Source organism: Tetrao urogallus (genome assembly GCF_951394365.1).
Source record: "Tetrao urogallus genome assembly, chromosome: 20".
NCBI lineage: Eukaryota > Metazoa > Chordata > Aves > Galliformes > Phasianidae > Tetrao > Tetrao urogallus.
This window is the reverse complement of record NC_136833.1, coordinates 9170615-9193973: the sequence shown is the minus strand read 5'-3', so window position 1 is coordinate 9193973 and position 23359 is coordinate 9170615. Positions and strand designations below refer to the sequence as shown.

The 23359-nt window shown below is 50.8% G+C and overlaps 1 protein-coding gene across 1 annotated transcript in view; it reads left to right on the top strand.

The window, feature by feature from the left end:
- Positions 1–5880: 5880 nt before the first annotated feature.
- Positions 5881–23359, top strand: part of MSI2 (musashi RNA binding protein 2) — a gene marked incomplete at both ends in the record, with an annotated part of 188644 nt that continues 171165 nt past the window's right edge. The window contains 5 exon segments of the mRNA XM_079544972.1: positions 5881–5942; positions 6050–6090; positions 6161–6242; positions 6432–6516; positions 10186–10227. Coding sequence (XP_079401098.1) covers positions 5881–5942; positions 6050–6090; positions 6161–6242; positions 6432–6516; positions 10186–10227 — 312 coding nt within the window.

The window sequence follows — 23359 nt, the reverse complement described above, 5'->3', positions numbered from 1 at the left end:
CGAAAATGAGCATCCAAACCCAAGTGCAAACCCACCTCCTATTTCCAGCCACTTAGATTTATAACTGACCTATGCTGATGAGGCCAAAGTGAACTGGGGGGTGCTCACGTTTCAGCCCCATGGCTGAGCTGGGTCTGCTCGAGGCAATGCAGCTGTTGGTGTGAGGCTGGGCAGCTCAGGAGCACACGGTCCTTTCTGTGCAGGATTTGGGGCGCTGCTCACGTGCAGACTGGGAGAAGTGTGACAGCTCTGTGGGATGGCGGCAGCTCAGCGCTGGGCACGAGGCAGTGTCCCTGCTGGTGTCACTCTGGCCCCGTGCCACCTCCCAGGGGACGCATGACACCTAATCCAGCAGTGAGCCGGAGAGCTGGCGCCTGATCCCTGGGGTAACCCAGCGGGGGGTCTGAGCCACTGAGAGCAAGCGCGTTGCAGGCCGGGGCTCCGTGCTCTGCTTTGTGGGCTGGGGGCTGTGCTATGAGCAGGGATGGTGCACACCTCTGTGCGCTGTGGGGATACTGAGACTGAGTGTGGCAGGTAGGGGTGCAGAGGGAGAAACGAAGGGCTCAGTGTTCTGCTTCTGGCTTGCGTGGACCAAAGTGGGACGTTGCTATTGATCTCTTCACCCAAAATTGCTTTTATGGGTAAGTATGCTAGAACTGTTTGCATAGTCGATCCTACCAGCTGAACTTTGGCCAGGAAGGGACAGGTAGATCAGGACTCGTTGCTTAATTATGTTTACATGTATATTACTGCGGTAGATCTACACTTCCTCAAGAGTGACTTTCCACTGCACTTTAATTTTATAGAACAATATGAAAGGCATGAATCTTCATGAAGCTGTTCCTCATGCAGCAGAGGCCATGCAACATTTGCAGCCTCTGCTCTCCATCACAAGAAGTCCTGGGGGAGGTTCAAGGTAGATCCTTGCCATATCCGCTTCGCAGCCTCGGATAGCCCAATAAATAAAACAGGAAGTTGGCAAAGCCCTGATTCAGCAAAGGTGTGAGCACAAGCTCGGCATTAACCTCTACTTAAGCTGATTTGGAATGAGGGAGTTAATCCAATGGCAGCCCCAGAGTCAGACCAGAATGTGGGACCTGAGCAGCTGAAGCATCAGGGTTTTAAATCTGAGAGAAGAATAAGAGAAGCAAATGATTCAGGATGAGGAATTTCTGAAATGGAGGAAGAGAACAAAGAATGGGCACGGCAAGAAAGAGCGCTCTGAGTCATGGGGAGATCCCTGGGGTAACAGAGGCTGGCAGGAGCAGGACCTGCCGAGCCGTGAGGGCTTCTGCAGGAGATGTGCTGTGAGGAGGGCCGTGGCACACAGCCCAGGGCTCTGGGGGCACAGCTCTGTGAGCAGGGTGCAGTGAGCGGGCACCGGGACCATCCGCCCGGCTCTTTGTGCTCCTGCGATCTGTGACTCCATCACGATGCGGTTCATATTCAATTATGGTGTTTTAATGTAGTCATGGCTACACTGAGCAGACACATTTCTTCCTGATTTACACCGCTGGAATCTGCGATGCGGGTGGAGGCCGCGTACAGCCCCTGTCCCCAGGCTGCCGTCCCAGCACTGCAGAGAGGCGAGCAGCGCGCGGTGCCAAAGGGAAGCACGGGACGTACCTGCGCCCTGCGGAGTTATCACTGCCCTCGCTGCTCCTCCTGCCCTGGCCCTGGGTGCTGCCAGCACTGCGCTGTGCCCAGGTCTCACGGCCTCGGCTGCTCCATGGTTGGGGCACTGGTGGACGTCCCTCCATCTGCAGAGTGGCTCTGGGGCACCGACCTGCCATGATGTTCTGCAACAGCTTTGGTCTGCTGGTTGGAAACGTACAGCGACGATGCCCTCTAGGGAGCAACTTGTTTTCCCTTCCTCTAATTCAGCTTCAGATTTGTGAATTTTAAAGCACACACTGTGTACATAGAGGTGTGCTCGTATCTGTACGGACGCTGTCTGTGTGCGTTCTGCAGTAATTCTCCTTGGATGCTCTTGCTTTCTCCTACAGTCAATTTCTTTGAATGACACGGAGCTGATAATGAATGTGATTTCAGTGCCAAATGATCGGGCTGGCTCATCTCATTCCACCTCTCCCTGTTTTGAGCAAGAATGTGAGGACTCGCTGTGTCTATTTCAGATTCCATCATGAAAGGAATAATTGAGATTGAGATTCTTAGTCACTCAATGCAGAAGGTCAGGGAATTAATGCTGTGTTACATCCAGACCATTCATTTACTGTGCCTCCTTTTTTAGCTGTCTATAGGGGAAAACAAATGTGCCACAGAGAAGGTAACGCATCTCCAATGCCACGCACATCGCCAGTCTCTGATAATGCACACTGTTTGTCTTTATTTTGGGGGTGTTCCAGGGCAGTTTTATCATTGTAATTGATTAGTGGCTACAGGGAAAAAAAAATCCAGGAGTAACAGGAAGAAATGAATCCAGGGAAACCATTGACTCAGTTGTAGCATTGATCTGCTTCTGGAAATTATTTATAGGAAAAGATTCACAGTTAATAATATTAGTTTGGACTTCTGGAACAGTTTATCAGGGGATCTTAAAGGCCTCTGCTAACAGTTAATCAAGTAGAAGAATAAGGTAGAGAGCCTCATTTCAGGAGAGGGAAGGCAGCTGGATTGCTGGCATGGATGTGGCCCAAGCAGTGCATCTCCAAGGATGCAGCGGCTGCAGAGGCAGTGGCACTGTGCAGGGCTTTCAGGGGGTGCAGTTTGGGGGTGGTCCTTGAAGAAGTCAGCACAAAACTCCTGCTTAGAAGTCTTGAGATGTTCACCTGAGCTACAGAGCGACCAGCAGGGACACAGCAAACACTCTCTCCTCTTCCCACATTGCCTCCACATGTTGTTTTTGTTTTTAGCTTAATTGATCCGTATCCCACCCTCCTACCCACAGGAGAAATGACACATCTGAAAAGAGCAGGAGCATTTCTTTCAAGTGGTCCGGTTGGTTTTTCTGGTGCCTATATACAAAATTGCCTGGAAGTAGTAAATAGAATTAAACACTGTGGTTCAGAAAAACAGAATTCTAAGGGCTGTCTGTTGATTTCAAAGCTGATGAAAACAAAGCAGGCTTTGAAATCCTTCCTTGCAGAGCTCTCTTTTTCCCTTCCTTATCATCTAAAAGATGGGCCTGATAATATTTGTTTTCCATTCTTCTTTTGAAACAAGTTGAAAAAATGATGCTCTTGCAATTAAGATGAAAATCCCAATGATTTTAATAAGGTCAGTGTAACGTCTTCATTAGCAAGATGCTGAAATAACTTGATGCAGATCTGGAACTGCCGCTGACAAAAACTTCAGTCTCCCCCTGACGTGTGGAGCCCCGTCTGCAGCAGGTGTGAGCTCAGAGCCGGGCCGGCACAGCCCGATTCGCACAGCAACTGCCCACCAAGGTTGGAAAAGACCTCCAAGGTCATCCCGTCCAACCGTCCACCTGCCACCAATATTCCCCCACTAAATCGTATCCCTCAGTGCCACATCCAGATTTTCATGAGCACCTCTGAGGATGGTGACCCAGCACTCCCCGGCAGCCTGTTCCCATGGCTCACCACTCTTCCATAGAAGAAATGCTGCCTAGTGCCCAACCTGACCCTGCCATGGAGCAACTTGAGGCCATTCCCACTCGTCCCAGTTGGCAGCTGGTAGCAGGGCAGGCAGCCCAGGCAGGCAGGCAGCGCTCACCACTAGGAGATGCAGTTGGTTGTCAAAGGACGGACAGCCTTAAAAAGCAAAACCAAAACCAGTGTCTGTACCCTGTCCAACTTTTGCCTGTGGGTATTGCGCCCAAGCTGCAGCACTGTGGAACCCACGTGGGCCCCAGGGCCGTCCTGGAGCCGTGGCCCCTCAGTGTGTTGGGGGAGCGGTTCTGCAGACTGCTGCCAACACCGAGGCAGAGAGGCAGCACCAATTGTTTGCAATGACATATTCTGCATTTTAAACGATCTCTGATTTCCTGGCAGCTCCCCCGTGCATTGCCCCTCCGTAAAGCTGTCTAAATAACATTCGTCAGGTGGAGCTGTGGCTGGGCGGCAGCAGGGCAGCCCGCAGCACCACTGCTGATCAGGGACTTCCAAAACCCACCGGCCAATCAATCTCAAGAACTTATTAAATGATAGATGGAATATAATATAAGTCATTATTTCTTCCCTGTGCATGAAAATGAATTATTCAGTAAAGATTTAGATCCTTTTTATTATGACACTGAATTTATAGCGCATGCATAACATAAATGCAGATTCCTCCATGGCAGGGAGGCGAACCTGCTCCCAGTGCAGTGAGGTGTCCTTACCTGGCCCAGCACCTCTCACACCTTACCTGGCTCACCACTCTCTCTGTGGTTTGGCAGCCCAACATCTGCGTTCCGCAGAGCCACAGAATCATTAAGCTTGGAAAAGACTTCCACAATCACTAAGTCCAACCCCAAGCCACCCCACCGTGCCCATTGACCACATCCCTCAGTGCCACATCCCCGCAGAGCACCTGGAGGGGCGGTGAGCCCTGCTCTGTGGGCAGCTGCGCGGGCACCCGAGTGTTCTTTTCGAGAAGAAACTTGTTGGGAATTTCAGACATCACATAGGCTCCCATAACCCACGTGCTGCTGGCAAGAGCCAGCCATTGCTTAGGCCCTACAAATGCTTCCTGCAACAAACTGTGCATCTCTGTTCTCAAACTGCTGTGTATCAAGAGCTCAGCAAGCCTAAAAGCTGGTAACGAGGGGCAGGTGTTGTGTGGGCAGGTGTGGGCATCTCGGAGTCTGCTGTGTGCAGTGCCACGGCCCAGAGTCTGCGTTGGTATTGGTACTGGTAACTTTCCTTGTTAATGGAATGAGCGCTCCAACTTTTAATTGTGCAGCTGGGGACAACATTAGTGCTGAGCAGCAGCTACAGAAGTTAACTTTGCAGGTCGTTAGCTCTTGAAAATCCGTTGGGAATGGATCTTTAGCACGGGCGGCCAAGAGGAGAGCAGAGCACGGCGTGGGAGCGGGGCTGGGAATGGGGAGAGGGCGGGGGTGGGCGTCGTGGACATCGCCTGCGGGCACCGCGTCACCTGCGGGCTGCGGACCGTGGGGGAGGTCGGGATTTGGGGCGCCGGGGTGCGGAGTTGCCAGCGCCAGCGGGCACCGGGACGAGGGGCACCGGGACGTCGACTTCAGACAAGCGGGGGCACCGCGACGTCGGGTGCCGACATCCGCGGGCGCGGGGACGCGGGGCTCCAGCCGCTCGCTCGCGAGCCGTCGCCGGTCAAGCGCCGCCTTCCGACCCCTTCCACCCGCCCTCGCTCCGCAGCGCTCCCCAACCCCGGTCAGAACCGTGGAGCGGCGCCCCCGGGCGGAGGAGGCCGAGCGGCGCCGCCGGGCACGCGGCGGGGGGGGGGGGGGAAAGAGCCGCGGCGTCGGAGGCGCGCGCGCGGAGCGAGGAGGGCGCTCGCGGCGGTGACGTCACGCAGGGCCACGCGACGGCGGCGGCTCCGCCCCGTGGCGCGGGGGTGGGGGGGGCGGCGCGGCGCGCGGGATGGAGGGAGGAGAGGATGGCGGCGGGGGGGCGGGACGCGCGGCGCTGAGCTAAGCCGAGCCCACGTGTGACGGATCTTGGCCGCTTCCCCGGCGCCGCTCCAGTGAGGTCCTCCGGTAGCGGAGGGAGGAGGAGGAGGAGGAGGTGGTAGCGGTGGTAGCGGTGGAGGAGGGGGGGAAAGGGAAGGGAAAGGAAAGGAAAGGAAGGGAAAGGAAAGGAAGGAGGGGAGCGGAGCGGAGCGGAGCCGCAGCGAACCGAGCCGAGCCGGGCCGGGCCGGGGAGGCGGCAGCGGCGGCGAGCGGGGGGGGGGGGGGGTCTCTCGCTCGGCGCGGATCGCTGCGGGCTCCGCGCGGCCATGGAGGCGGACGGGAGCCAGGCGACCTCGGGCGGCCCCGGCGAGGCGCAGCACGACCCCGGGTAAGTGTGCGGGCGGGGGGGCCTCCCCGGCCCCGCTCCGCGCCGTGCCCCGTCAAAATGGCCGATGGCGGCCCGGCGCTGAGCCCCGCTCCGCTCTCTCCCCCCAGCAAGATGTTCATCGGCGGCCTCAGCTGGCAGACCTCCCCAGGTAGGCGCCGCGCCCGCCCCCCCGCCCCCCCTCCGTGCCCGCGCTGCCCCCCGCTCTCCTCTCCCCGCAGACAGCCTGCGCGACTATTTCAGCAAATTCGGGGAGATCCGGGAGTGCATGGTCATGCGGGACCCCACCACCAAGCGCTCCAGGTAAGCGGCCCCCCCGTTCCCCCCACATTCCCTTCCCTCCCCCCTTCCCCCCCCCCCCCCCCCCCCCCCCGGACAAAACTTTGCGGCCCGGCCCGGGTCCGCCCCGCGGAACAAAGCGGCGGCGGTGCGGGAGGTGCGGCCCCCCGGTGCTCATCGCCCCCCGCCCGTCTCCGCTCTTTGTCTCGGCAGAGGCTTCGGCTTCGTGACGTTCGCGGACCCGGGCAGCGTGGACAAGGTGCTGGCCCAGCCGCACCACGAGCTGGACTCCAAGACGGTAGGTGGCCGCCCCCAGCGCCGCCCCGGATTCGGCTCGAACTCGCGAAAGCGGCAACTTTTTTTATTTTATTTTATATTTTTTCCGCTTTAATCCGAATTCTCCCTGCCGGCCGGTGGCTCCTCCCCACGCCTCACGTTCTATCGAGCGATGACATTGAAAAAATCCCAGGGTGAAATGTAACTTTTTGTGGCGTTCGGCTGCAGGTTTCCTGCGGGGCACTTTGTGCGGCTGCGATGGGTGATGATGTCCTCAGTCTGTCCCAGGGCCACCTGCAGCCGCACCGTCCCCTCAGTTGGTGCTGCTCCCGGAGCCCACGCTGGGGACCCGTGGGATTCACGCGTTGATCCACGAGGGTGAGGGCGGGCAGAGCTGGGCTGGCAAAGCTGCTCAAGTGCCGGTTTGCTGTTTGTGCAAAGCTTTTTGCTACAGTCGCTCTCCAGTGGATAACGTGACATTATTCAACTGAGATAGAGATAGATAGATATATATATATATTTTTTTTTTTAAGTGATCATTTAAAAAACAAAAAACAACCAGGGGACCTATCCCCTTGCCCTTGCACCACGTGTTGTGTCCAGCCCCCACTGCTGCCCTGTACCCAGGGGCTGGGGCTGAAGTTTGCGATTTGCACGCTGCCTCTGCACTGTGCCCAGCAGCGGCGTGGGGAGGACGCCGGTAGAGGTCATTTCTGCTCTGGTGCCGCTCATTGTAAGCAGTGCTGTACGGGGATGGAGGGGCTGTGGGGCTCAGCCCTGCATGGGCGCTCCTGTGGGCGCGTGGCCGCGGCTGTGCTGCTTTGTGGTGCTGGGACTGAAATGTGACAGCGGTGAAAGGGAGAGTCCTGCCTCGGTGCCGGAGCATCCGCTGTGTACCTGGATGTGATACAGCCGCACCAAGGGCAGGCCGAGCGTGGTGTGTGGCCCTTAAAGGGGTTGATGTGAAATGCAAAGCCACTAGGAAGCAGTTGAGGCGTAATGTTGGAACCCGACTGACAGATTCTGCTGGGCCTGTCCGAGCTCGCGGCCCCTGCCTTCGCCTGCCTCAATAATTTGATTTGGGGTTGAATCAGATACGGTGCAGTCACTGATTTGACTGTGCTCCAGAGATTAAAGTCACCAGACCTTGGTGTACGGCCGTATTCTGGGTATTTTAAAAGATAAATCTAGTTAGGAAGAACAAAGGCAAACAATATCCGAACAAGAGTTTAAAAAATGCCGGGAGGACACCCTCTCTTCCTCTGCCCATGATTATGTTCTCCCCAGCTTTCTATGGCACAGAGTCCCTGCAGCGAATTAGTTTGCTTTGCTTGGGGGAGGGGCAAAAAGCTCGGCGAGGGCCGATGTGCCTCAGTGCTGCTGTGTGAGCGATGGAGGCAATTCTACCAGCAGTGCTCCTCGCAGTCACAGCGTGGCTGGCGGGGCGCAGCTCGCGGGTCGCCCCGGCCGCTCGTCCGTAGCCGTGTTGTAGTGATGCTGCTCGGTGTAACATAGCGTTTGACTCTGTTTCAACGTTCAGCGCAGGAGGCAGATCGGTTGGGTATTGGCATGGAAACGTCGCTCTTGTTTACAGTTACGTTAAAAGCTTTGTTTAGGTAATGGCCATTCATATCAGAAATAGTATTATAGTCATTTCCTAGAGGACTTGTAGATACAGTAAGTAGAATCGTACCTAACTAACTCAATATTTTTTTTTGGTAGAAATTTTTTTGTTTGCTGAAGTAGTTGATGGGGTTGTGCAGAAGGTATGGATGTGCCAAGGGGTGCCGGGGTGCCTCTGAGAATGGCAGCCTTGGGCAGAAAGTTTGTACGAAGGAGAGCTCGGTTGCTCAGGAGGAGCTGTTGCTGCGGTGCAGGGAGCTCCGTGCTCTTTAGGCTGACCTTGAGAAATGAGCGGTTCACTTCAGAATGTAATGGCTCTTCTGCTTTCTGCCAGTGGGATCGCGGTGTTCTGGTGGGACTGGTGTTCATTTTGCAAAAACTTTTCCATTGGAAGTGGCTGTGGGAATGTGCCTGTTTGCCTTTGGGTACCCGCATGGGCCATCCATACCTTTTGTGTCGCCCCAGTAGACAGATGCTAGTCAGTGCTGGATGTATTTGTAGATAATGTTAATCTCTATGAAAAAGGTTAGCTTTCTAGTTAGAAAAGTTACTGTTTAATGCTTTTTGAACAAAGAAGAGGCACGTAATCACTCATTTCTCAGGTGTGTTCTAAAAGAAAGATACCGTATTTGTATCTGATGCAGACAAATTAGTGATAAGTTGCACTTCAAATGCTGGTGCCGTTTGCGATTTTGACATATTAAGTGAGCAGAGCTGCTCTTTAGGAGAGGTTATTTGTCACAGAAATCACCACAGGAATAATGGTACCAAAGTGGGAACACCTCCTTGTTTGGGGGCAGCTGCAGGGGGTGAAATACAGCCAACCTCAAACCAGGAAAGCCTCTACTTCTGCCTTCACATGGCCAGGGTCAGCGTTTGTTACAGTCACAGTCACAGAGCACTGAAGGCAGTCGCAGGGTGCCCAGTCCAGGTGGGATGTAGTCCTCTGAAACACCCTCTCCTAGCCTAGTTAGAATGTGAGTGCACGCAGATGCTGCTAAAAATACAGAAGCGATCAGCAGCATGCGTGCACTTCCTTGCAGTTGTTTTTGGCAGTAGAGCGCTGCCTAAAAGGTGTGATTATTTATTTACATCCAGTCCTTCCTTTATGGTGGTGGATTTCTGTTTTCAGGTGATTTTTGACGGAGTGCAGTTGGTAATGCCCCATGTGAAAGTTGCTTTTAAAATTGCAGAATGAACGTTTTAGAACTGCAAAGCGGATATGGCTTGTAATTTATGCAACACAGTGGGTGTCAGTGCTGCCTCTGAAGGGAGCGAGGGATGAAACCAAGGTGTGCTCACTGATCTTCTTGGTCCTTTTTGTCCCTGCTTCATTCAGGAATACTTCAGGGAACTCCCTCATGGAAAATCTTTTTTGAAGAACTGGGTCTCTCTGGCTCACAGTGGCTGCACGTTTTGTTTTGCTGTCCTCTCTTTCCCTCACCTCCGCAGTGCTCCTTTGCGGTCTCGCAGCGCTCGTCGGTTCTTTGGGGGAAATGCTGTAGCAGATCCATGAGGAGCGCTGTTAGGAAGGATGGTCTCACAGTCCTTCTGACAATTCAGTTTTAATTACCAATTGAAACTGAAGCAATTTGACTTTGCATTTTGCATTCTGCGTTGATGCTGCTAGCCAGCTGACAAAATAGGAGAATAAAACAGAGGCCAAAGTGACCCAAAACCCAACGGAAGGAAGGTGCAGGTGTCAGGGCCTACAGGGAAGGGCTCGATCAGGAGTGCTGCTTTCTGTGCAACCTCAAGAGTGGTGTTGCTGCAAAAGCAGCACCCAGAGGCCCATACAGGGCTCCCTGGGCACTGCTGGTGGTTGTGACCCACTGGCCCTGCTCACAGTGCACAGGAGTTTGCTTCCTCCCTTCCTTGTCTCCCTCCCTTTGCCGGGAAGTCTCTGACAAACCCAACCTGTGATCTCTCACGGGGTGGTTGTAGGGCCCAGTGTGCTGAACTATAAGCCTGAGAAATGAGAGATTAATAATTCAATGATTTTTTTTTTTTTTAATAAGACAAGAAACAGCCTGACAATCTTGTTGATTTCTCCTTTCTTTTTCCTCAGATTGACCCTAAAGTTGCATTTCCCCGACGAGCACAGCCTAAGGTAAGTAGGAGGATCAATAATAGGATTTTAGGCACACAGAGAATCATTGTTGCCAGGCAGTTCAGGTTTCAAACAGGGAATTGGCAATGAAAGCTTTTAAAGCCGGAGTGCATGGCGTCTTAAGGGTATCAGCGCATGGCTGTGAAACTGCAGGAGAGCTGCTTTGTGCTGTCGTGCCTGCAGTTAACTGTCTCCTTGCAGAGTCCCGGTCAGTTTGCTGGCTGAAAACCAGAGGCTTCTCTGGCAGTGGTGGGAGATTGTTGCCACATTACTTGGGTTTGTTATGCTCTTTTCTGCAGTATGTTTTGCATGGTATTTATGGAGAGCATTTGGATTAAATGCAGACTTCAGGCTTGTTTTGAGCTGAGCTTTCAGTTCTGCGGTTGTGATGGATGGGGGTATATCTCTGCCTGCATTGTTTGCAAGTTTTTCTTTTGTGTAACTTCAGAGATGCGTTTGGATATTAGCAAGTGTTGGAGAGCAAGTTCTGATGGAGCTGTGAACTCTTCGGGCCACAGGGTATTCTTCTGCAGGCACAGGGAGGCAATGAGCTTTAAGTCAGGCAGGCTGAGCAGGGACCTCCTAGCATCCTTGCAGGGTGCTCCAGCAGCGCGGGGCGCTTTCCACGCTAGGACAAAGGCGCTGGCTGTGTGCAGATGCGCTGCTGGCGTGCTTGGCTCTGAGTTATCGCTCAGTGCCGCCTCCTTGCTCTTCAGGTCCTGCCTAGCAAAACCAGCAGATCAGTTTCAAATCCCAAAACATTTGCAGTTGCGTTTGAATTTTGAAAGCTAAAAGAAAACTTCTGTAATTGGCTTTCTGACTGCCTGTTTTTGAGAATCTATAGGAAGAATTGATGTGATGTGTGCCACTTGTACTTTTATACACTGTTTGTCTTGGGTTGTTTTGGTTGAAAAATTGGAAAAGAAGACTGTGGAGTTGCAGAGGGAATTCAGTAAGGAGAAGCATTTAACAGCCTTTGTGGCTTGAGACTACCTGAGCAAGTTCAGCCCAACAGTTTTGTTGTATATGGTTTCTTATCAAAGCAGGTGGTTTAATAGTGGGACTATAACATTAAATATTGTACAAAATGTGCGTCTGGGGAAAAATGTGTGATTTTTAGGAACCCCGGGCATACAGCAGGAGAGGTGCTGGTGATTTCTTTATAGTGAAATGGGGGGAGGGGGGGGGGAACAAGAAAACCCAACAGTGTACTTGTGGAGCTTTAAACCATATGAATGTGGTAAATGAGTTAAAGGTTCTTTTCTTCATTGGACATATCTAATAACTAATTAGTGAATAACAAGCTGCCTGACTTGCTTCCTTGCTAAGCAGAGTTTATACTTGTGGGGTTTGCGGCTTCTGGATTATGGTGTTGGATTAGTGCTGTCTTTCAGAGAGATTTTTAAAGTTTCCAGGATTCTGAAAGGTTTCATAATTAAAGAAGGTGATCTTGCATGAAGGTGATCTCACACTGTGATTGATGCTTCTTTCCTCCTTCCAGCGCCTTTAAAGGCTTATTTACTTTTTAAACTGCCTTCAATTACCAGGTGTCTGTTTCTACAGTGCTATTTGTGAAAGTTTATAACGCTTACAGCGGAGCTGTTAAACTGTCCCAGGTGACTTCTTCTAAAACAACAACAGCAAAAAAAAAAACAACAGGGCTTGTCTTATGCAGTGGGTATTGCTGTGTTAAATTGACCTGATTTCTGCATTCTTTAACAGGAAACTTTTACCAAGGAAACAAAGGGAATTTTGTTTTTCTCGGAGTGCTTTGGCTGGTTGGTGGCAGACATCTTTCAGGCGTGGGGCAAAGCCCGGGATGTGGGCTGCTCCACAGGGGTGGCCCTGCTGCGGTGCGTGGTGCTGTGCTGTGTGTGCTGCCTCCCGTGGGGGCCGGGTTCCCGCATGGCGTTTGAGGGGCAGAAAGAAAATGAAAGCAGCCTGATGGAGAAAATGTGTGCAGTGAAGAACAGGTTTTACACTGTTTTGTGATACGTTGTTCTGGACTGTGTTTTACGACCTGGACTTTCTGTTTCTTATTTAGATACCGATTTAAGGTTTTGGACTTAAGTTGTTCCCTCATCCCAGTTGAATACTGAGTGTTGTGCATTAGAATGCAACTGTTTTGGAGTCTAACTAACTAGCTAACGCTTGGGGCTGTGCAGATGAATGGCGTTCAGTGCTGTCTCTCTCTCTAGGTGTGAGAGGAGATCTTTTCCCCAGGCAGTTCCCCCAGCTGTGCCCCCAGAACCAGGGCTGTGCTCCCCGTGAGGCCGGGCCGCAGAAGGCCGCTCAGGGCGGTGCAGTATCCGGGGGCCGTGGCTGGCTGCTCCCAGGCTGCGCTCCCCCCGGCTGGGGGCTGTGCTCTGCGGGGTCACAGTCACTTTGTGTGTGTGCATAATGATTTGTGTGCGTCGCTTTCCGCATTCGGATCCATGCTAATTGGCCAGGCTCCCTCTTTCAGACTGCGTCCGGGCAAAATGCTTTCTTTTGGGCTTTCTAAACTGCGTCTCCATGATGTGTCACCTCGCTGGTGATGCAGATTGGCTGCTGAGCGAGAAGTGGCAGACTGGAACGGCGGAGTGTTCACCCTGGTTTTCTGAGAACAGCCCTTCCACAGATCCTTAGCGATTGCCCCCGGTGGATTTCTGATGTGCAGTGCTCCCCTCCTTGTGCAGTCTGACTTCAAGCTGCTGTTTTTGGACATTTGCTGCAGAGCTTTAACTTGCTGAGGTTCCAGTGTGGGCTAACGGAGATGAAGGAATATAGCGAGGTGCTGTGGAGGCCGCTGTTCCTTGATAGCAATCTGTCTTGCTTCCAAATGCTGGAAGGAGCTCTCGAGCAGTTGATCATTTTTAACTCTGCTGACATAAAAATCCTTAAAAAGCAGCCAGGCGGGAGGAAGCAGTTGAGTACCCCTTTTTGAACACTGAAGACTACAGTAATGTGACTTTTTAATACGTACAGACTGTTGACTCTGACCTTACCCATTATGTTATGTGGGAGAAGCCTTACCAAATTTCGCAGGTTCATTAGATATTTTCAAGCGTGATGGATTCCCACCTCCCCCTGCTGCGAAGAAACTCTCAGATGGTACGTGTGTGCTTGTGTGACTTCGGTGCAGTTATTTGCTGCTCGTGTCGTTGTGCTCAGTGACATCGGGCAGTGCCACGTGTGTGACCTGCTGGCCACTGCCTGCATGTGGCCAGTTGTGCTGCTGGCTGTGCAGGGCCGACCTGCTGCTGCCCAGCTGCTGCTGGCTCCGGGAGCTCCTGGGCTGGGTGCTGCCTGTCCAGCGCTCCGTCTGCTGCCAACCCAGAGCAGAGCTTGTTCTTGTCGAGGTTCTGTTGTTACTGAGGAGCTGATCTGTGTGTGCTGGGCATGGTGTTCTGATGACTGTCCAGCACGTAGTAGCAAGAGTCTTATTTGGGAGAGAAGTGTTTAGACTGGTAGTCAAATGGTGGTACTGGATACAGTGCTCTTGTTAGGTGTGTTTTATCCTGACAGAGGACACTGTGGGACCAGCCCTGGTTCTGGCATGGCTGTGCCCAGTCAGCCAGCGTGCCCCCAGCTGGCTGTGCCTGCCAGTGCCTGGGCTGGACGGAGGTGCAGTTCTACATGTCTGTTCCTTCTTGAGTGGAAAACTGAGCATCAACAGCTCTTCTTTCAGTGGAGTTGTCCTGGTTAAAGCCACGTGAAGCTGACTGTTCCAGAGCAGCAAATGGAGGGCATGCCCTTTTGGAATAACACTCCGGCTAACCTGGGATTTTTTTTTATTTTTTTTTTTTAAGTGAACCAAGGGATTTGGATGTCTGATTCCAATTAAGCTAACTGTAGGTGGGGAGTCTGCATCCCTTGGCTGGTAAATGTGAGTCAGAGTAGCAGAGAGATTTTATTCCAAAGCAAATGATGGACCTTGAGAATCCAGAGTTCTGCTCCCATGCTTCTTCCTCCAAACTCTTCCAGGTTAGTCCTGTTTCTTTTCATCTTAGGTGGAAGGGGCACTCTATGAAATAATGCAAACTGGATTCACCAGCAGAGCTTGGGACTCTTCCTTTCTGCTGCCCCTCCTTCTCTACCAGGCTGTCAAAAGCAGCAAAGACAAACCTTGCTGCTGTTACCATTGTTGTTATTATCGTTCATTTTATTTCCCTGCATTTGCATATCAGGATAGAATAAGGGAGTTACTACTTTCTGCTCTTGGCATATGTGTGTATCTTAATTATTACTGCTGTATCTTCTACATACAGAGTAGTAGGAGATCCCTACCAGATGGCATGAGAGACTTGGTTTGGCAGTTGATGGCCAGTGTACGGGTGTTTGCAGCCTATCCTGGTGGAGATGCCTTGTGTGCTGTAAGCTGCTCATAGAATTTGTCTCCCTCTGGCACTAGGTGGTCAAATGAAAAAGTTGATGAGTCTGAGTCTTAGCTTATCTTCTCAGGTAGTAAGGGCTCAGGGTTTTAAAACCTATTATTCTTGAGCTCAGCTTCTTGCTCTCTGATCTCTTAGAGGCAGAACACGATCTCTGCTCTTTGATGCTGGCAGACAGAGGAAAAAGTGCCTGTGTAGGGCCTTCTGTGAGTGCGGTGAGCTTGGTCAGAAGCTGGAGTTGAGGTGGATTTTATTCTCCCTAACCACTCAGGTAGATTGCTCACATTGTCCTTAACCTCCAGAGAGCGTCCTATTATTTTGTAAAACGCATGTATTTCTATTACTGTTGCCTAAGGATGGCTTTTGTTTTCAGAATGGTCCTGTGTCTAGCCTGTTTCCCTTTCTTTTTACTTAGTGCTAACTAAAAATTAAAATTGAGCATCACTTGCCTTTTTTTCTGCAGAGGTAAGTCCTCTGCACCAAGACCTAGCTGCTTGGATACGGCAGGAGAGGGTCAGAAAAGGGGGAGGACAGGCAAATGGGAGAGAAGCAGCATGCTGACACCCTTGTGTGCTCCTCTCTGCTTCCAGATTGAGTACATCTCGTCTGCAAAGTGCTGAGCCTTTATCAGCCCGGGGGTAGGTCTACTAATGACTGATCTAAAACCATCAAATTCATTTATTTGTCACTGCCAGTGACAGCCCAGTTAATGCTAATGGATTCTTTTTTTAGCCTGTTGACTCTGGTGATAGTCTTATAAATGTTGTGAAATCCAAAGCATTAGGGGAACTTGTAACTTATTTTTAGAGGAGATCTATTGAAACAGGGTAATGTAATAAAGGTACGTGCTGTGTCGAGAAGGAAAGAAACTCTACTGTTTCATTCAGATGTAGGTATCTTTGTTCCTAGTAGTTGTTTGGCATTTCTGATATATTTCAGTATTCTCTACATAACACATTTTGGATTATGCTGTAAACAGGAAAGACTGCAAATGGAGCCAATGGTCGTAGGAAAAAAGTCTTGTTTCAGCAAATGGTTCATCTGCACAGCCTGAACTTTCCCTGTCCCTATTGTGCAAAAGCACTTAAGCATATACTTAAGTTGACATAAGCGTGTGGGTAAGTGCTTTGCTGATCAGGATGGACTAAAAGCACGTTAGTAGATATTTTGTTGAACTGTGGATTTTGTAGCAGAAAAAGATGAAAAAATTACTTGGTGTGTTTGACAGTACTTTGAATACGGTCAGGTCCATCACTTCTCTTACAGAGGTGGCTGGTTTCGTATCTCCTACAGTTTTCCTGCTTTGACCATAGGATCTCAGTGACAAGAAGATACTGATGTGCTGTTGCCTGATAGAAGTAACTGCAGGCATGAGGCTGGGTCCTTGTAGCATCTGACTCTTCAAAAACCATAGTCTAAGCTTAGTTTAGTGTCTGGTCCTGGAATGACACGTTCTGTTTGGCTGAGTCACTGGAACAATTTTCTGTAAACTATGTGAGCTGTGTTCAACTTAGTTTGCTGTAGAAATTGTGGTTTGCTGAGTAATTTGAAAGTTAATGTGAATCTCTGTAGACAGATCAGCTTGAGGTATTAATAAATTACTTCTAAACACTGGCATTCTGCTGCTCTCCTGTTGAAAATATTTCCTTTGTTTTTTGAGTGCTGAGAACATTTTATAAATGTTAGGCAGTGTTTTGCCCTTGTTCAGCCGTTCCTCGTGCTGGAATAGCTGCAGCTGTGTGTGCCTCTGGGATCAGGTATGTTTAATTTACAGATTATGGTTGTACCTGGGAGCTTCAGGTTTCTGATCAGGAATCCTACCCTGCTAACACCTGTGCAGTTCTACACATGAGGAGTGGTTCTGGAGACCTTAGCAAGAACAGTTAAATGTGAGCAGCGCTGCTCAACGTGTAGATGAAGGGCACATGGCAAGAAGAGTGAAGGGAAGGCATCGTTCCTTCTGCCCTTCCCTCCCCCCAGCAAGGGCTTGCATTAATTCCCCGCCAACTCTGATATACAATAGGGAAGAAGTTTCAAGCTGACTAAAGGGCCAAAGGTCCAAGAAAGCTACTGCAGTGGGAGCTGATGTGGAGTGACAGTAATGAGGTGGCCTGGCAGGTGGGAGGGAAAATGGTGGGGCAGGGAAGGAAAATAACTTCTAGTTAATCAAGTGGTCCCAGGATTCAGAATTGTTAAGTCCTGTTGGTTTAAATTTCCCTTTTATGTGCTTTACAACTGTGAGATATGGCCAGAGCGAGGCCTCTGTGCTGCTTCCCGTGGCTGAGAACTTGGGCAGCACCCTGCAGTGGCTCCAGCCCTTATGCTTCAGCCTGGCTGACAGTGTGCTGGTATTGCCTGGAGGGGAGGAAGTGTTTTGGTGTTCCCAGCCCTGTGCTGTGTTGTTTTCCCCTGTGTTTTATCATTCCTGACTCTGAGCTCATTTTCATGTTGTTCTGTGGGTCAGTTTTCCATCAAAGGGAAGGTGAGGAGCGCAGAGCAAAAAAGTGTTTTTAAGATTTGCTTTATTTAAAAGAAGGACTGTGAAGTGCCGGCAAGAGTTCTAGCTCCTTGAATGCTGGCAGCAGAGCACCTACAGGCAGAGTCAGTAGAGGTTTTCTAACAGTTGCTGTATGAATGCTGTTCAGGAACCCTCCTGAAAGGTAATTAATGGGGTGTGTAAGGAGGTTACCAGGAGCTGAGAGTTCATCCCAGATATTGTCTATCCAGCTGTGCTGCAGTATTGCTCAGGCTGGAGGCCTGGTTTGTGCTGGAGGCTCAGCAGTAGCAAACCCTTAGTGGGGTTCTCTGCTGGCCGCGCTGCAGGAGGAAGGTGCTGCTAGAGGGGGCATTGCTGGTGGTTTTCTGCAGCACTTACTGAAGTGATGAAGCTTCTGTATAGTCTTCCATTTGGCTGTTTTCAATCACTTATGTTCAGAGGTGTGTAGGTGTTAACTCTGCTCTGAGCCTGAGCTGCGTGTTGATCACTGTGTGTGCAGTGTGGTTCTGTTTTTGTCAAAAGTTTGCAAACTGCTGCAAAGGAGTACAAAAAAATCTTCGTTTGCTGGTGAAATTTTCCTACTTCTGGCATTGCATTTGGCAGACCTGCAAAGCTTGCTACATCAAGCACACGATACAGCTTTGTGGAGGAGAACAGAAAACAAAAAGAAATCTGAAATTGATATGGAGGTGAGAAATGTGATAGGAATTCACTGAGGACTGAGATGGCACCCCATTCTGGGTGCAGGGCTGTGTGCTATGGTGTTTGATGCAGTGTCCTGAGGATCCCCAGAAGATCTGTGAGCCTGAAGGGACAGAGGTCAGAGCAGAAAGGGCGTGTGTTATCCGGAATATCTCTGTGGCAGAGAGCACATCCTTTTCATGAGCCCTGGGCTGGGTATCACGAGGTCAGCGGTCTCCTGTTGTGCAGAGATGCTGACGGCATCCCTGGGCACTGGGAAGGAAGTGTGTGAGTGAAGCATATCGCCTGCTGCCAGCTCTTGGTGACGTGAGTGAGGGCTTAACCTGAGGTTTTGTTTCTAACGGCTTTTGATTGAGAACTTGTAAGCAAGGCCCTGAGTCAGGCGTGCCGGTGGCATGGTGGAGGTTGAACTGCTATGTGCAGAGGTTCCCGCTGAGCATTCTGCCTTCCACCAGTGGCAGCAGGGCTCTGGGGAGGGGGAAGTGAGATAAGGCGCGGGGCTGCAGTGCGGGGTGGCTTGTGGTGCTGCGGCCGCTGCTGTCACATGCGCCCGTGGGGGCTGGGGCAGCGCGTCAGCAGCACAGAGGTGAGGGCAGAAGCTGGCAGCAGACTCAAATGCGCTGAGCACTGCACTGCAGGCTCCTCCTGATGCCCTCTGTGATGAGAGTAGAGCAGGGAGCCTGCCAAGCTGCAGGTGTCTGGGGGGGCCCTTGTACTCCACGCAGAGCTGGGCGCTCCTCCACCCCGTGGCCTGGCTCCTGGAGGCTGGCAGCGCGCTTTGTGCTGCGGGCCGTGCACTGCGAGGCCTCCCTCCCATCAGTGCCTACAGGGGTGGCTGCGGTGCTTCTGGTGCAGAGCAGCACCAGGGACGTGCGCTTCCTGCTCACACTCAGCAGTGGGTGATGAGGAGGAGAGCTGGGGAGAGCCCCTGCCAGGTGCCTCTGTGCCTGGATCCTTGGGTTGGCGGAGTCCTGATGAATCGTGGTTAACTGTGGTCAGAGCATCAGGTTATGCGTGCCGTGTGCCCAGCAGTTTTAGCAGCTGTCCTGCATGGCTGTTTTTGATCTCGTTTAATTGCATCCTCAGTGTCCTGTCTTGCAGATCAGACCAGATGATCAGTGAAAGCCCTCACACTTAAGATTTTCCCCAAAGTTTTGTGGGCTTGGCTTTGAGTTTGTCATCGTTATTAGAAGTCAGCTCATACTTCTTGGCTGCTGTTTATGGTTGTTTTCAGTGGATGTTTTGATAGAGACATTTCCCTCACAGTTGAGCATGTGTATGTGATAGCAAAATATATAAATAAACTTAAAACAATTAAGTTTTGGTCTGAAAGCTTCAATGCTAAAGAGCCATGGAGAAAGTTTATTGGAACTATAATTGCAGATGTAAGAAGTGATGTTCTGTCTTCCTGCTTTTATAGTTCCCACCACTGTCATCAGAGTGCAGCAAGCTGATGGGAATGTGTGCGGAACTTGGTTCAGTTGATCCTGTGAAATCCTGAGCTCTTGCAATATGTGGAAAGTAAAATAAAGGTGTCAATTCATTTGAAACTGATGGAGACAGAAAAAAGGGAGGGAGTACCTGCCGAAAGCATAACCTTATTTCATCCAGCTTGCAGCTGAAGGAACGCGGTTGACAGACTAAGCATTACATATGGACAAGATCAAAGTAAATTTTGCTGTTTCTGGATGTTTTCAGAGGTCTTTGTCAGGTGCGGTCCCTCATCTGCAGGGAGTGCCTCCCTTTGTTTCCTTGAAATGTTCTGAATATCCTTTGACTGAGAAGGGCAGCAGCACCTGTTTGTCTTACTGAGAACTGGAGATTGTTGGATCAGGGCAGACAAATGGGTGCTGCCAGGCGCTTCCTGAGGTGGAACAGAGATCAGAGAGCAAGTCCTGAATTGCTTGGCCTGCTTACTGGCGCTGGGTATGCGGGCAGAAATGTGCTTTGGGCTGTAAAGAGATGGAGGGAGGAAGAGGCGATGAGGTGGTTGGCAGGCCTGAAGCTGTGAAATGCACAATGTTGGTGTGCTGGAATCTTTTGGTGAACTTACTGTGCACATGATGTGGTGCTGCTCTGCAGAAGGAGGGCTTGCACTGCTGCTATGATTCAGTGAGTAAATCTGACGTTCCTGAACTGTAACCTGGTGCCTCTTTTGTAAGGAGGCTCTTAGGTTTGCACTGCTGGAGAAATGCAGGAGATTTTCTGCTGCACGACAGCCAGAGTAGCTGAAGCAGTGGTGTGAAGAGCTCTGGCGGTTTATGTTGAAGTTAGCAGGGCAGAATGGCCACAGGTTTACGTGGTTTGAGTTTGCTTCATCGAGACTGGGATTCTTAGGGCCTGTTTTGTGCTCTCCTGCTCTTTGTGCTTTTCAGGCACAGAAGCGAAAAAGCTGAAGTCTGTCTCATAACACTGAGCAGCTGACTGCAATGGAAGTTACTTAGGGAATCAGTGGAAGAAGTGAGGTAGGAGCTGGGAGTCCAGTGATGTCCTAACAGGATGTGAGTAGTGCAGGGCTGGGGCCAAGCCTTCTGTGAAGATAACTTGTTTCATGGATGATTTTTGGCAGCCAAGCCATCGTGGTGTGGTGCTGCCTTCAAGGCTGAGCAGCACCAGTCCCCTGCATCAGAACGTGCCTCTGTGGCAGCTCCACAGAGGAAGAAGAAACACTCCAGGGCCGCACAGCCCCAGCACGCACGGGCTGCACACTGCTCCCCTGGGCTGGTGCTCCGGCTGTGGGATCCTATGGCAGGCAGTGCTGTGGGGACATCCTCATCTTGTGGCTCCGGGTGGCCCCAGGGGCTCTGCTCCGCACCGGGCCTCAGCCTGCCGTGCTGCCTTCCTGTGCACGGTCTCGTTCTGCCCATCAGCAGTGGGAGACGGGCCTGGTTGATTTCTGCTCCCTGCTGCATAATAAATCTGATACTAAAATTAGTGCCGGTCTCCCTAGGCCATAATTCTTGCTGAGATTATAGAGAATTGTGAGTGCAAAGAGAAATCGTGGCTGCCTCTGTATATGTGTGAGATTTTTTTAAATAACCTTGAGTGTACAATTTCCAGTTTTTTTTACTTAACCTCCCCATCTTTTCCCCCTTCCCTCTCTTTTGGGAAGTGCTTAGCCTTTCTCTGTGTTTTGGCTATTTAAGCCTCCGTCACTGCAGGCAGATGAGTTCCTTGGGAGCTCTTCTGAAGGTTTTGTAATTGAGTCTTTTACCACAGCGACAGGATATTATTAACCTTCAGTAAAGCAATTTATTTCATACTCCTTTGTGGGGATAAGGCTTTTTTCCCCCGGGAAAATATGCATGTGGAAAGGGTTTTACGTACAGGGGTAGCTGGACTTTCACTAGCGATTATGATTTTAAAATAATAATAATTTGCATGAGAAATGGGCTGTTCTGTTTGTGTCAGTGCAAAAGAAGCCTTTGGTCCTGAATGCCTTCCACCCCTGCTCTGACACTTGATTGTAGCAAATGTACTCGTGCCTATGGGAGTTTTGGCAGAAGCCTGTGTTGCTTTTAGGACTCCAGATACTCAGCCTCTGTGAGCTCTGGAGCATTCTGTTCCCCTCTTGGAGACGGCCTTATAAAAGGAGCTGAGGGTGGAGGGAGGAGGTCCATGCAGGGTCTTCCTCTTGGCCTGGCCTTTGCCCTGAGTTCAAATGCAGACTTGCCCAGAAGCAATTGCAGTTTGCGTGGTTGGCTCCTAGGGCAGCAATTTCCAGGAGCAGGATGAGGGATTGGCAGCCGGCCTGGCTGAGGAACCTGTGCTGTGTTGCATGATGGTAAAGGCTCTGGGCTGGGACCTGGGGGGAGCTGGGCTCGTCTCTTGCAGTTTATTCAGCACTGCTTCTCCCTGTGCCTGTGTTTCCTTAAAAGGTGGATAAGAGTATTTCTTTTCCTAGGTCTAGTTAGATTTTGCTGTTCATTTCAGTAGACTGTTGCACTTCAAAGTAAACACGAGTTGGTGACTTGCTCATCCTGGTTTGTCTCATGACTTAAGATCTCTATGTGGTCACAGCATCTGCTTTCTAGGAGTTCGTTCACCTTGCAGTATGTGTTCTTTCAGCAGTTCTGCAAGCTGGTGCTGTTGCCACATTATATGAGAGAGCTGGGATGGGAGGTGAAATCTTCTTCCAGAGCTTCACATTTGCTAATGCAGTTGGATCTCTTGGTGCCGTCTGTGGGTTCCTTGTGGCTCAGAGGGCTGCTGGCCTTGCAGTGCCCTGTCTTGGGAGCTTCTGCATTGTGCAGTGCCGGGGACCTGGGATCTTCAGGTATGAGGGTAGATCGTGTGACCTTGCTTTATGCTGCAGCCGCCAAATGCCATCAGTTCAGTGTGTAGCTGAATCTCAGCTTGTCTGTTGCGGTGCCATCGCTGCTTCAGGGTGACTGAGAGGCTTCTCTGGGGTCTGCCCAACTCGGTGAGGCCTGGGCTGTGCTCAGCCCTTTCCCTGCCGCCCTTCAGCCTCTGCTACACTGGGAGAAGTTGCATACTGAAGGTTTGGCCACTGGAAGGCAAAAAAAAAAAAAAAAAGCCTGCTGGCTTGTAAAACCATGCAGCAGCTGGTAGACTTGCATCTTCAGCCAGAGAATCTTTCAATTTTCAATATGCTTAAATTACTTCCATTCCCCCTTTCTACTATAGCTATTGTAAATAAGCCCCACAATCTTAAAAATAAATAAATATTTTTTAAAATATATTTTTTTAAAGCTTCCCCACGGGAGATTTAATTAAAATATTGTGAAAGGCAGTCATTGGAAATGAGACTCCTTTTGAGTGGAAGGCACCCTGATCTCCCTCCACGGAGCTTTTTGTCACCATAGAGATGAAAAGAGGAGCGCAGAATTGCACTTCCCAGTGCCTTGCTACCAGGGCGGCAGGTAGCAGCTGGCGGCTGCCGGCAGGCCTGGGGCTGCGGCGCTGCTTTAACTCTTGCAGGGTACAGCACCGTTTGGGATCTCCTCCCTGCTGGAAACGTGTCTTTGGAGTTTATTGTTCTGTTTTAATTTCCTGTATTTCAGGGCTGGAATTTATCCGGGCTCAGGAAGGGGAAGAATTAAGGCACCTGTCTTTTTGTCTTGGCAAAAGCATCACTGAGCAACTTTGGGTGCAGCGTGGCCCAGTGTGCCCTCACTGACTGGGCTGAGCTGCAGATAACTGCGTTGTAGTTGAGGTGCTTGTACAGAGAGCCTGCAAAGAACGGAGCTGAAACCCAACTTGACCTTGTTAGTTTGACCCCATTGGAGTATAAATCAGAGCTCCTCTCGCTGCTCTGCTGAGTCCCACTTCAATATCTAAATGACTGATTTTGTGTGCATTTACTTTAGAGTGAATGGGTTCGGTTTTTTCCTTTCCTTCCAGCGACTCCTCTGGAAGTGTAGGGATTAATAAACTAAAAATACATGCTGTGAGTCACAAAACTGCTCTGATATGGTTTCAAAGACAGTCACATAAATGGGAGACTGTTGGAGGGTACGTGGCACTGGGCAGTGTTATGCTTTTAATCATTTAGAAACAAATTTTTTCTTCCTAATTGTGTTAAAAGAGAGTGAGGAGC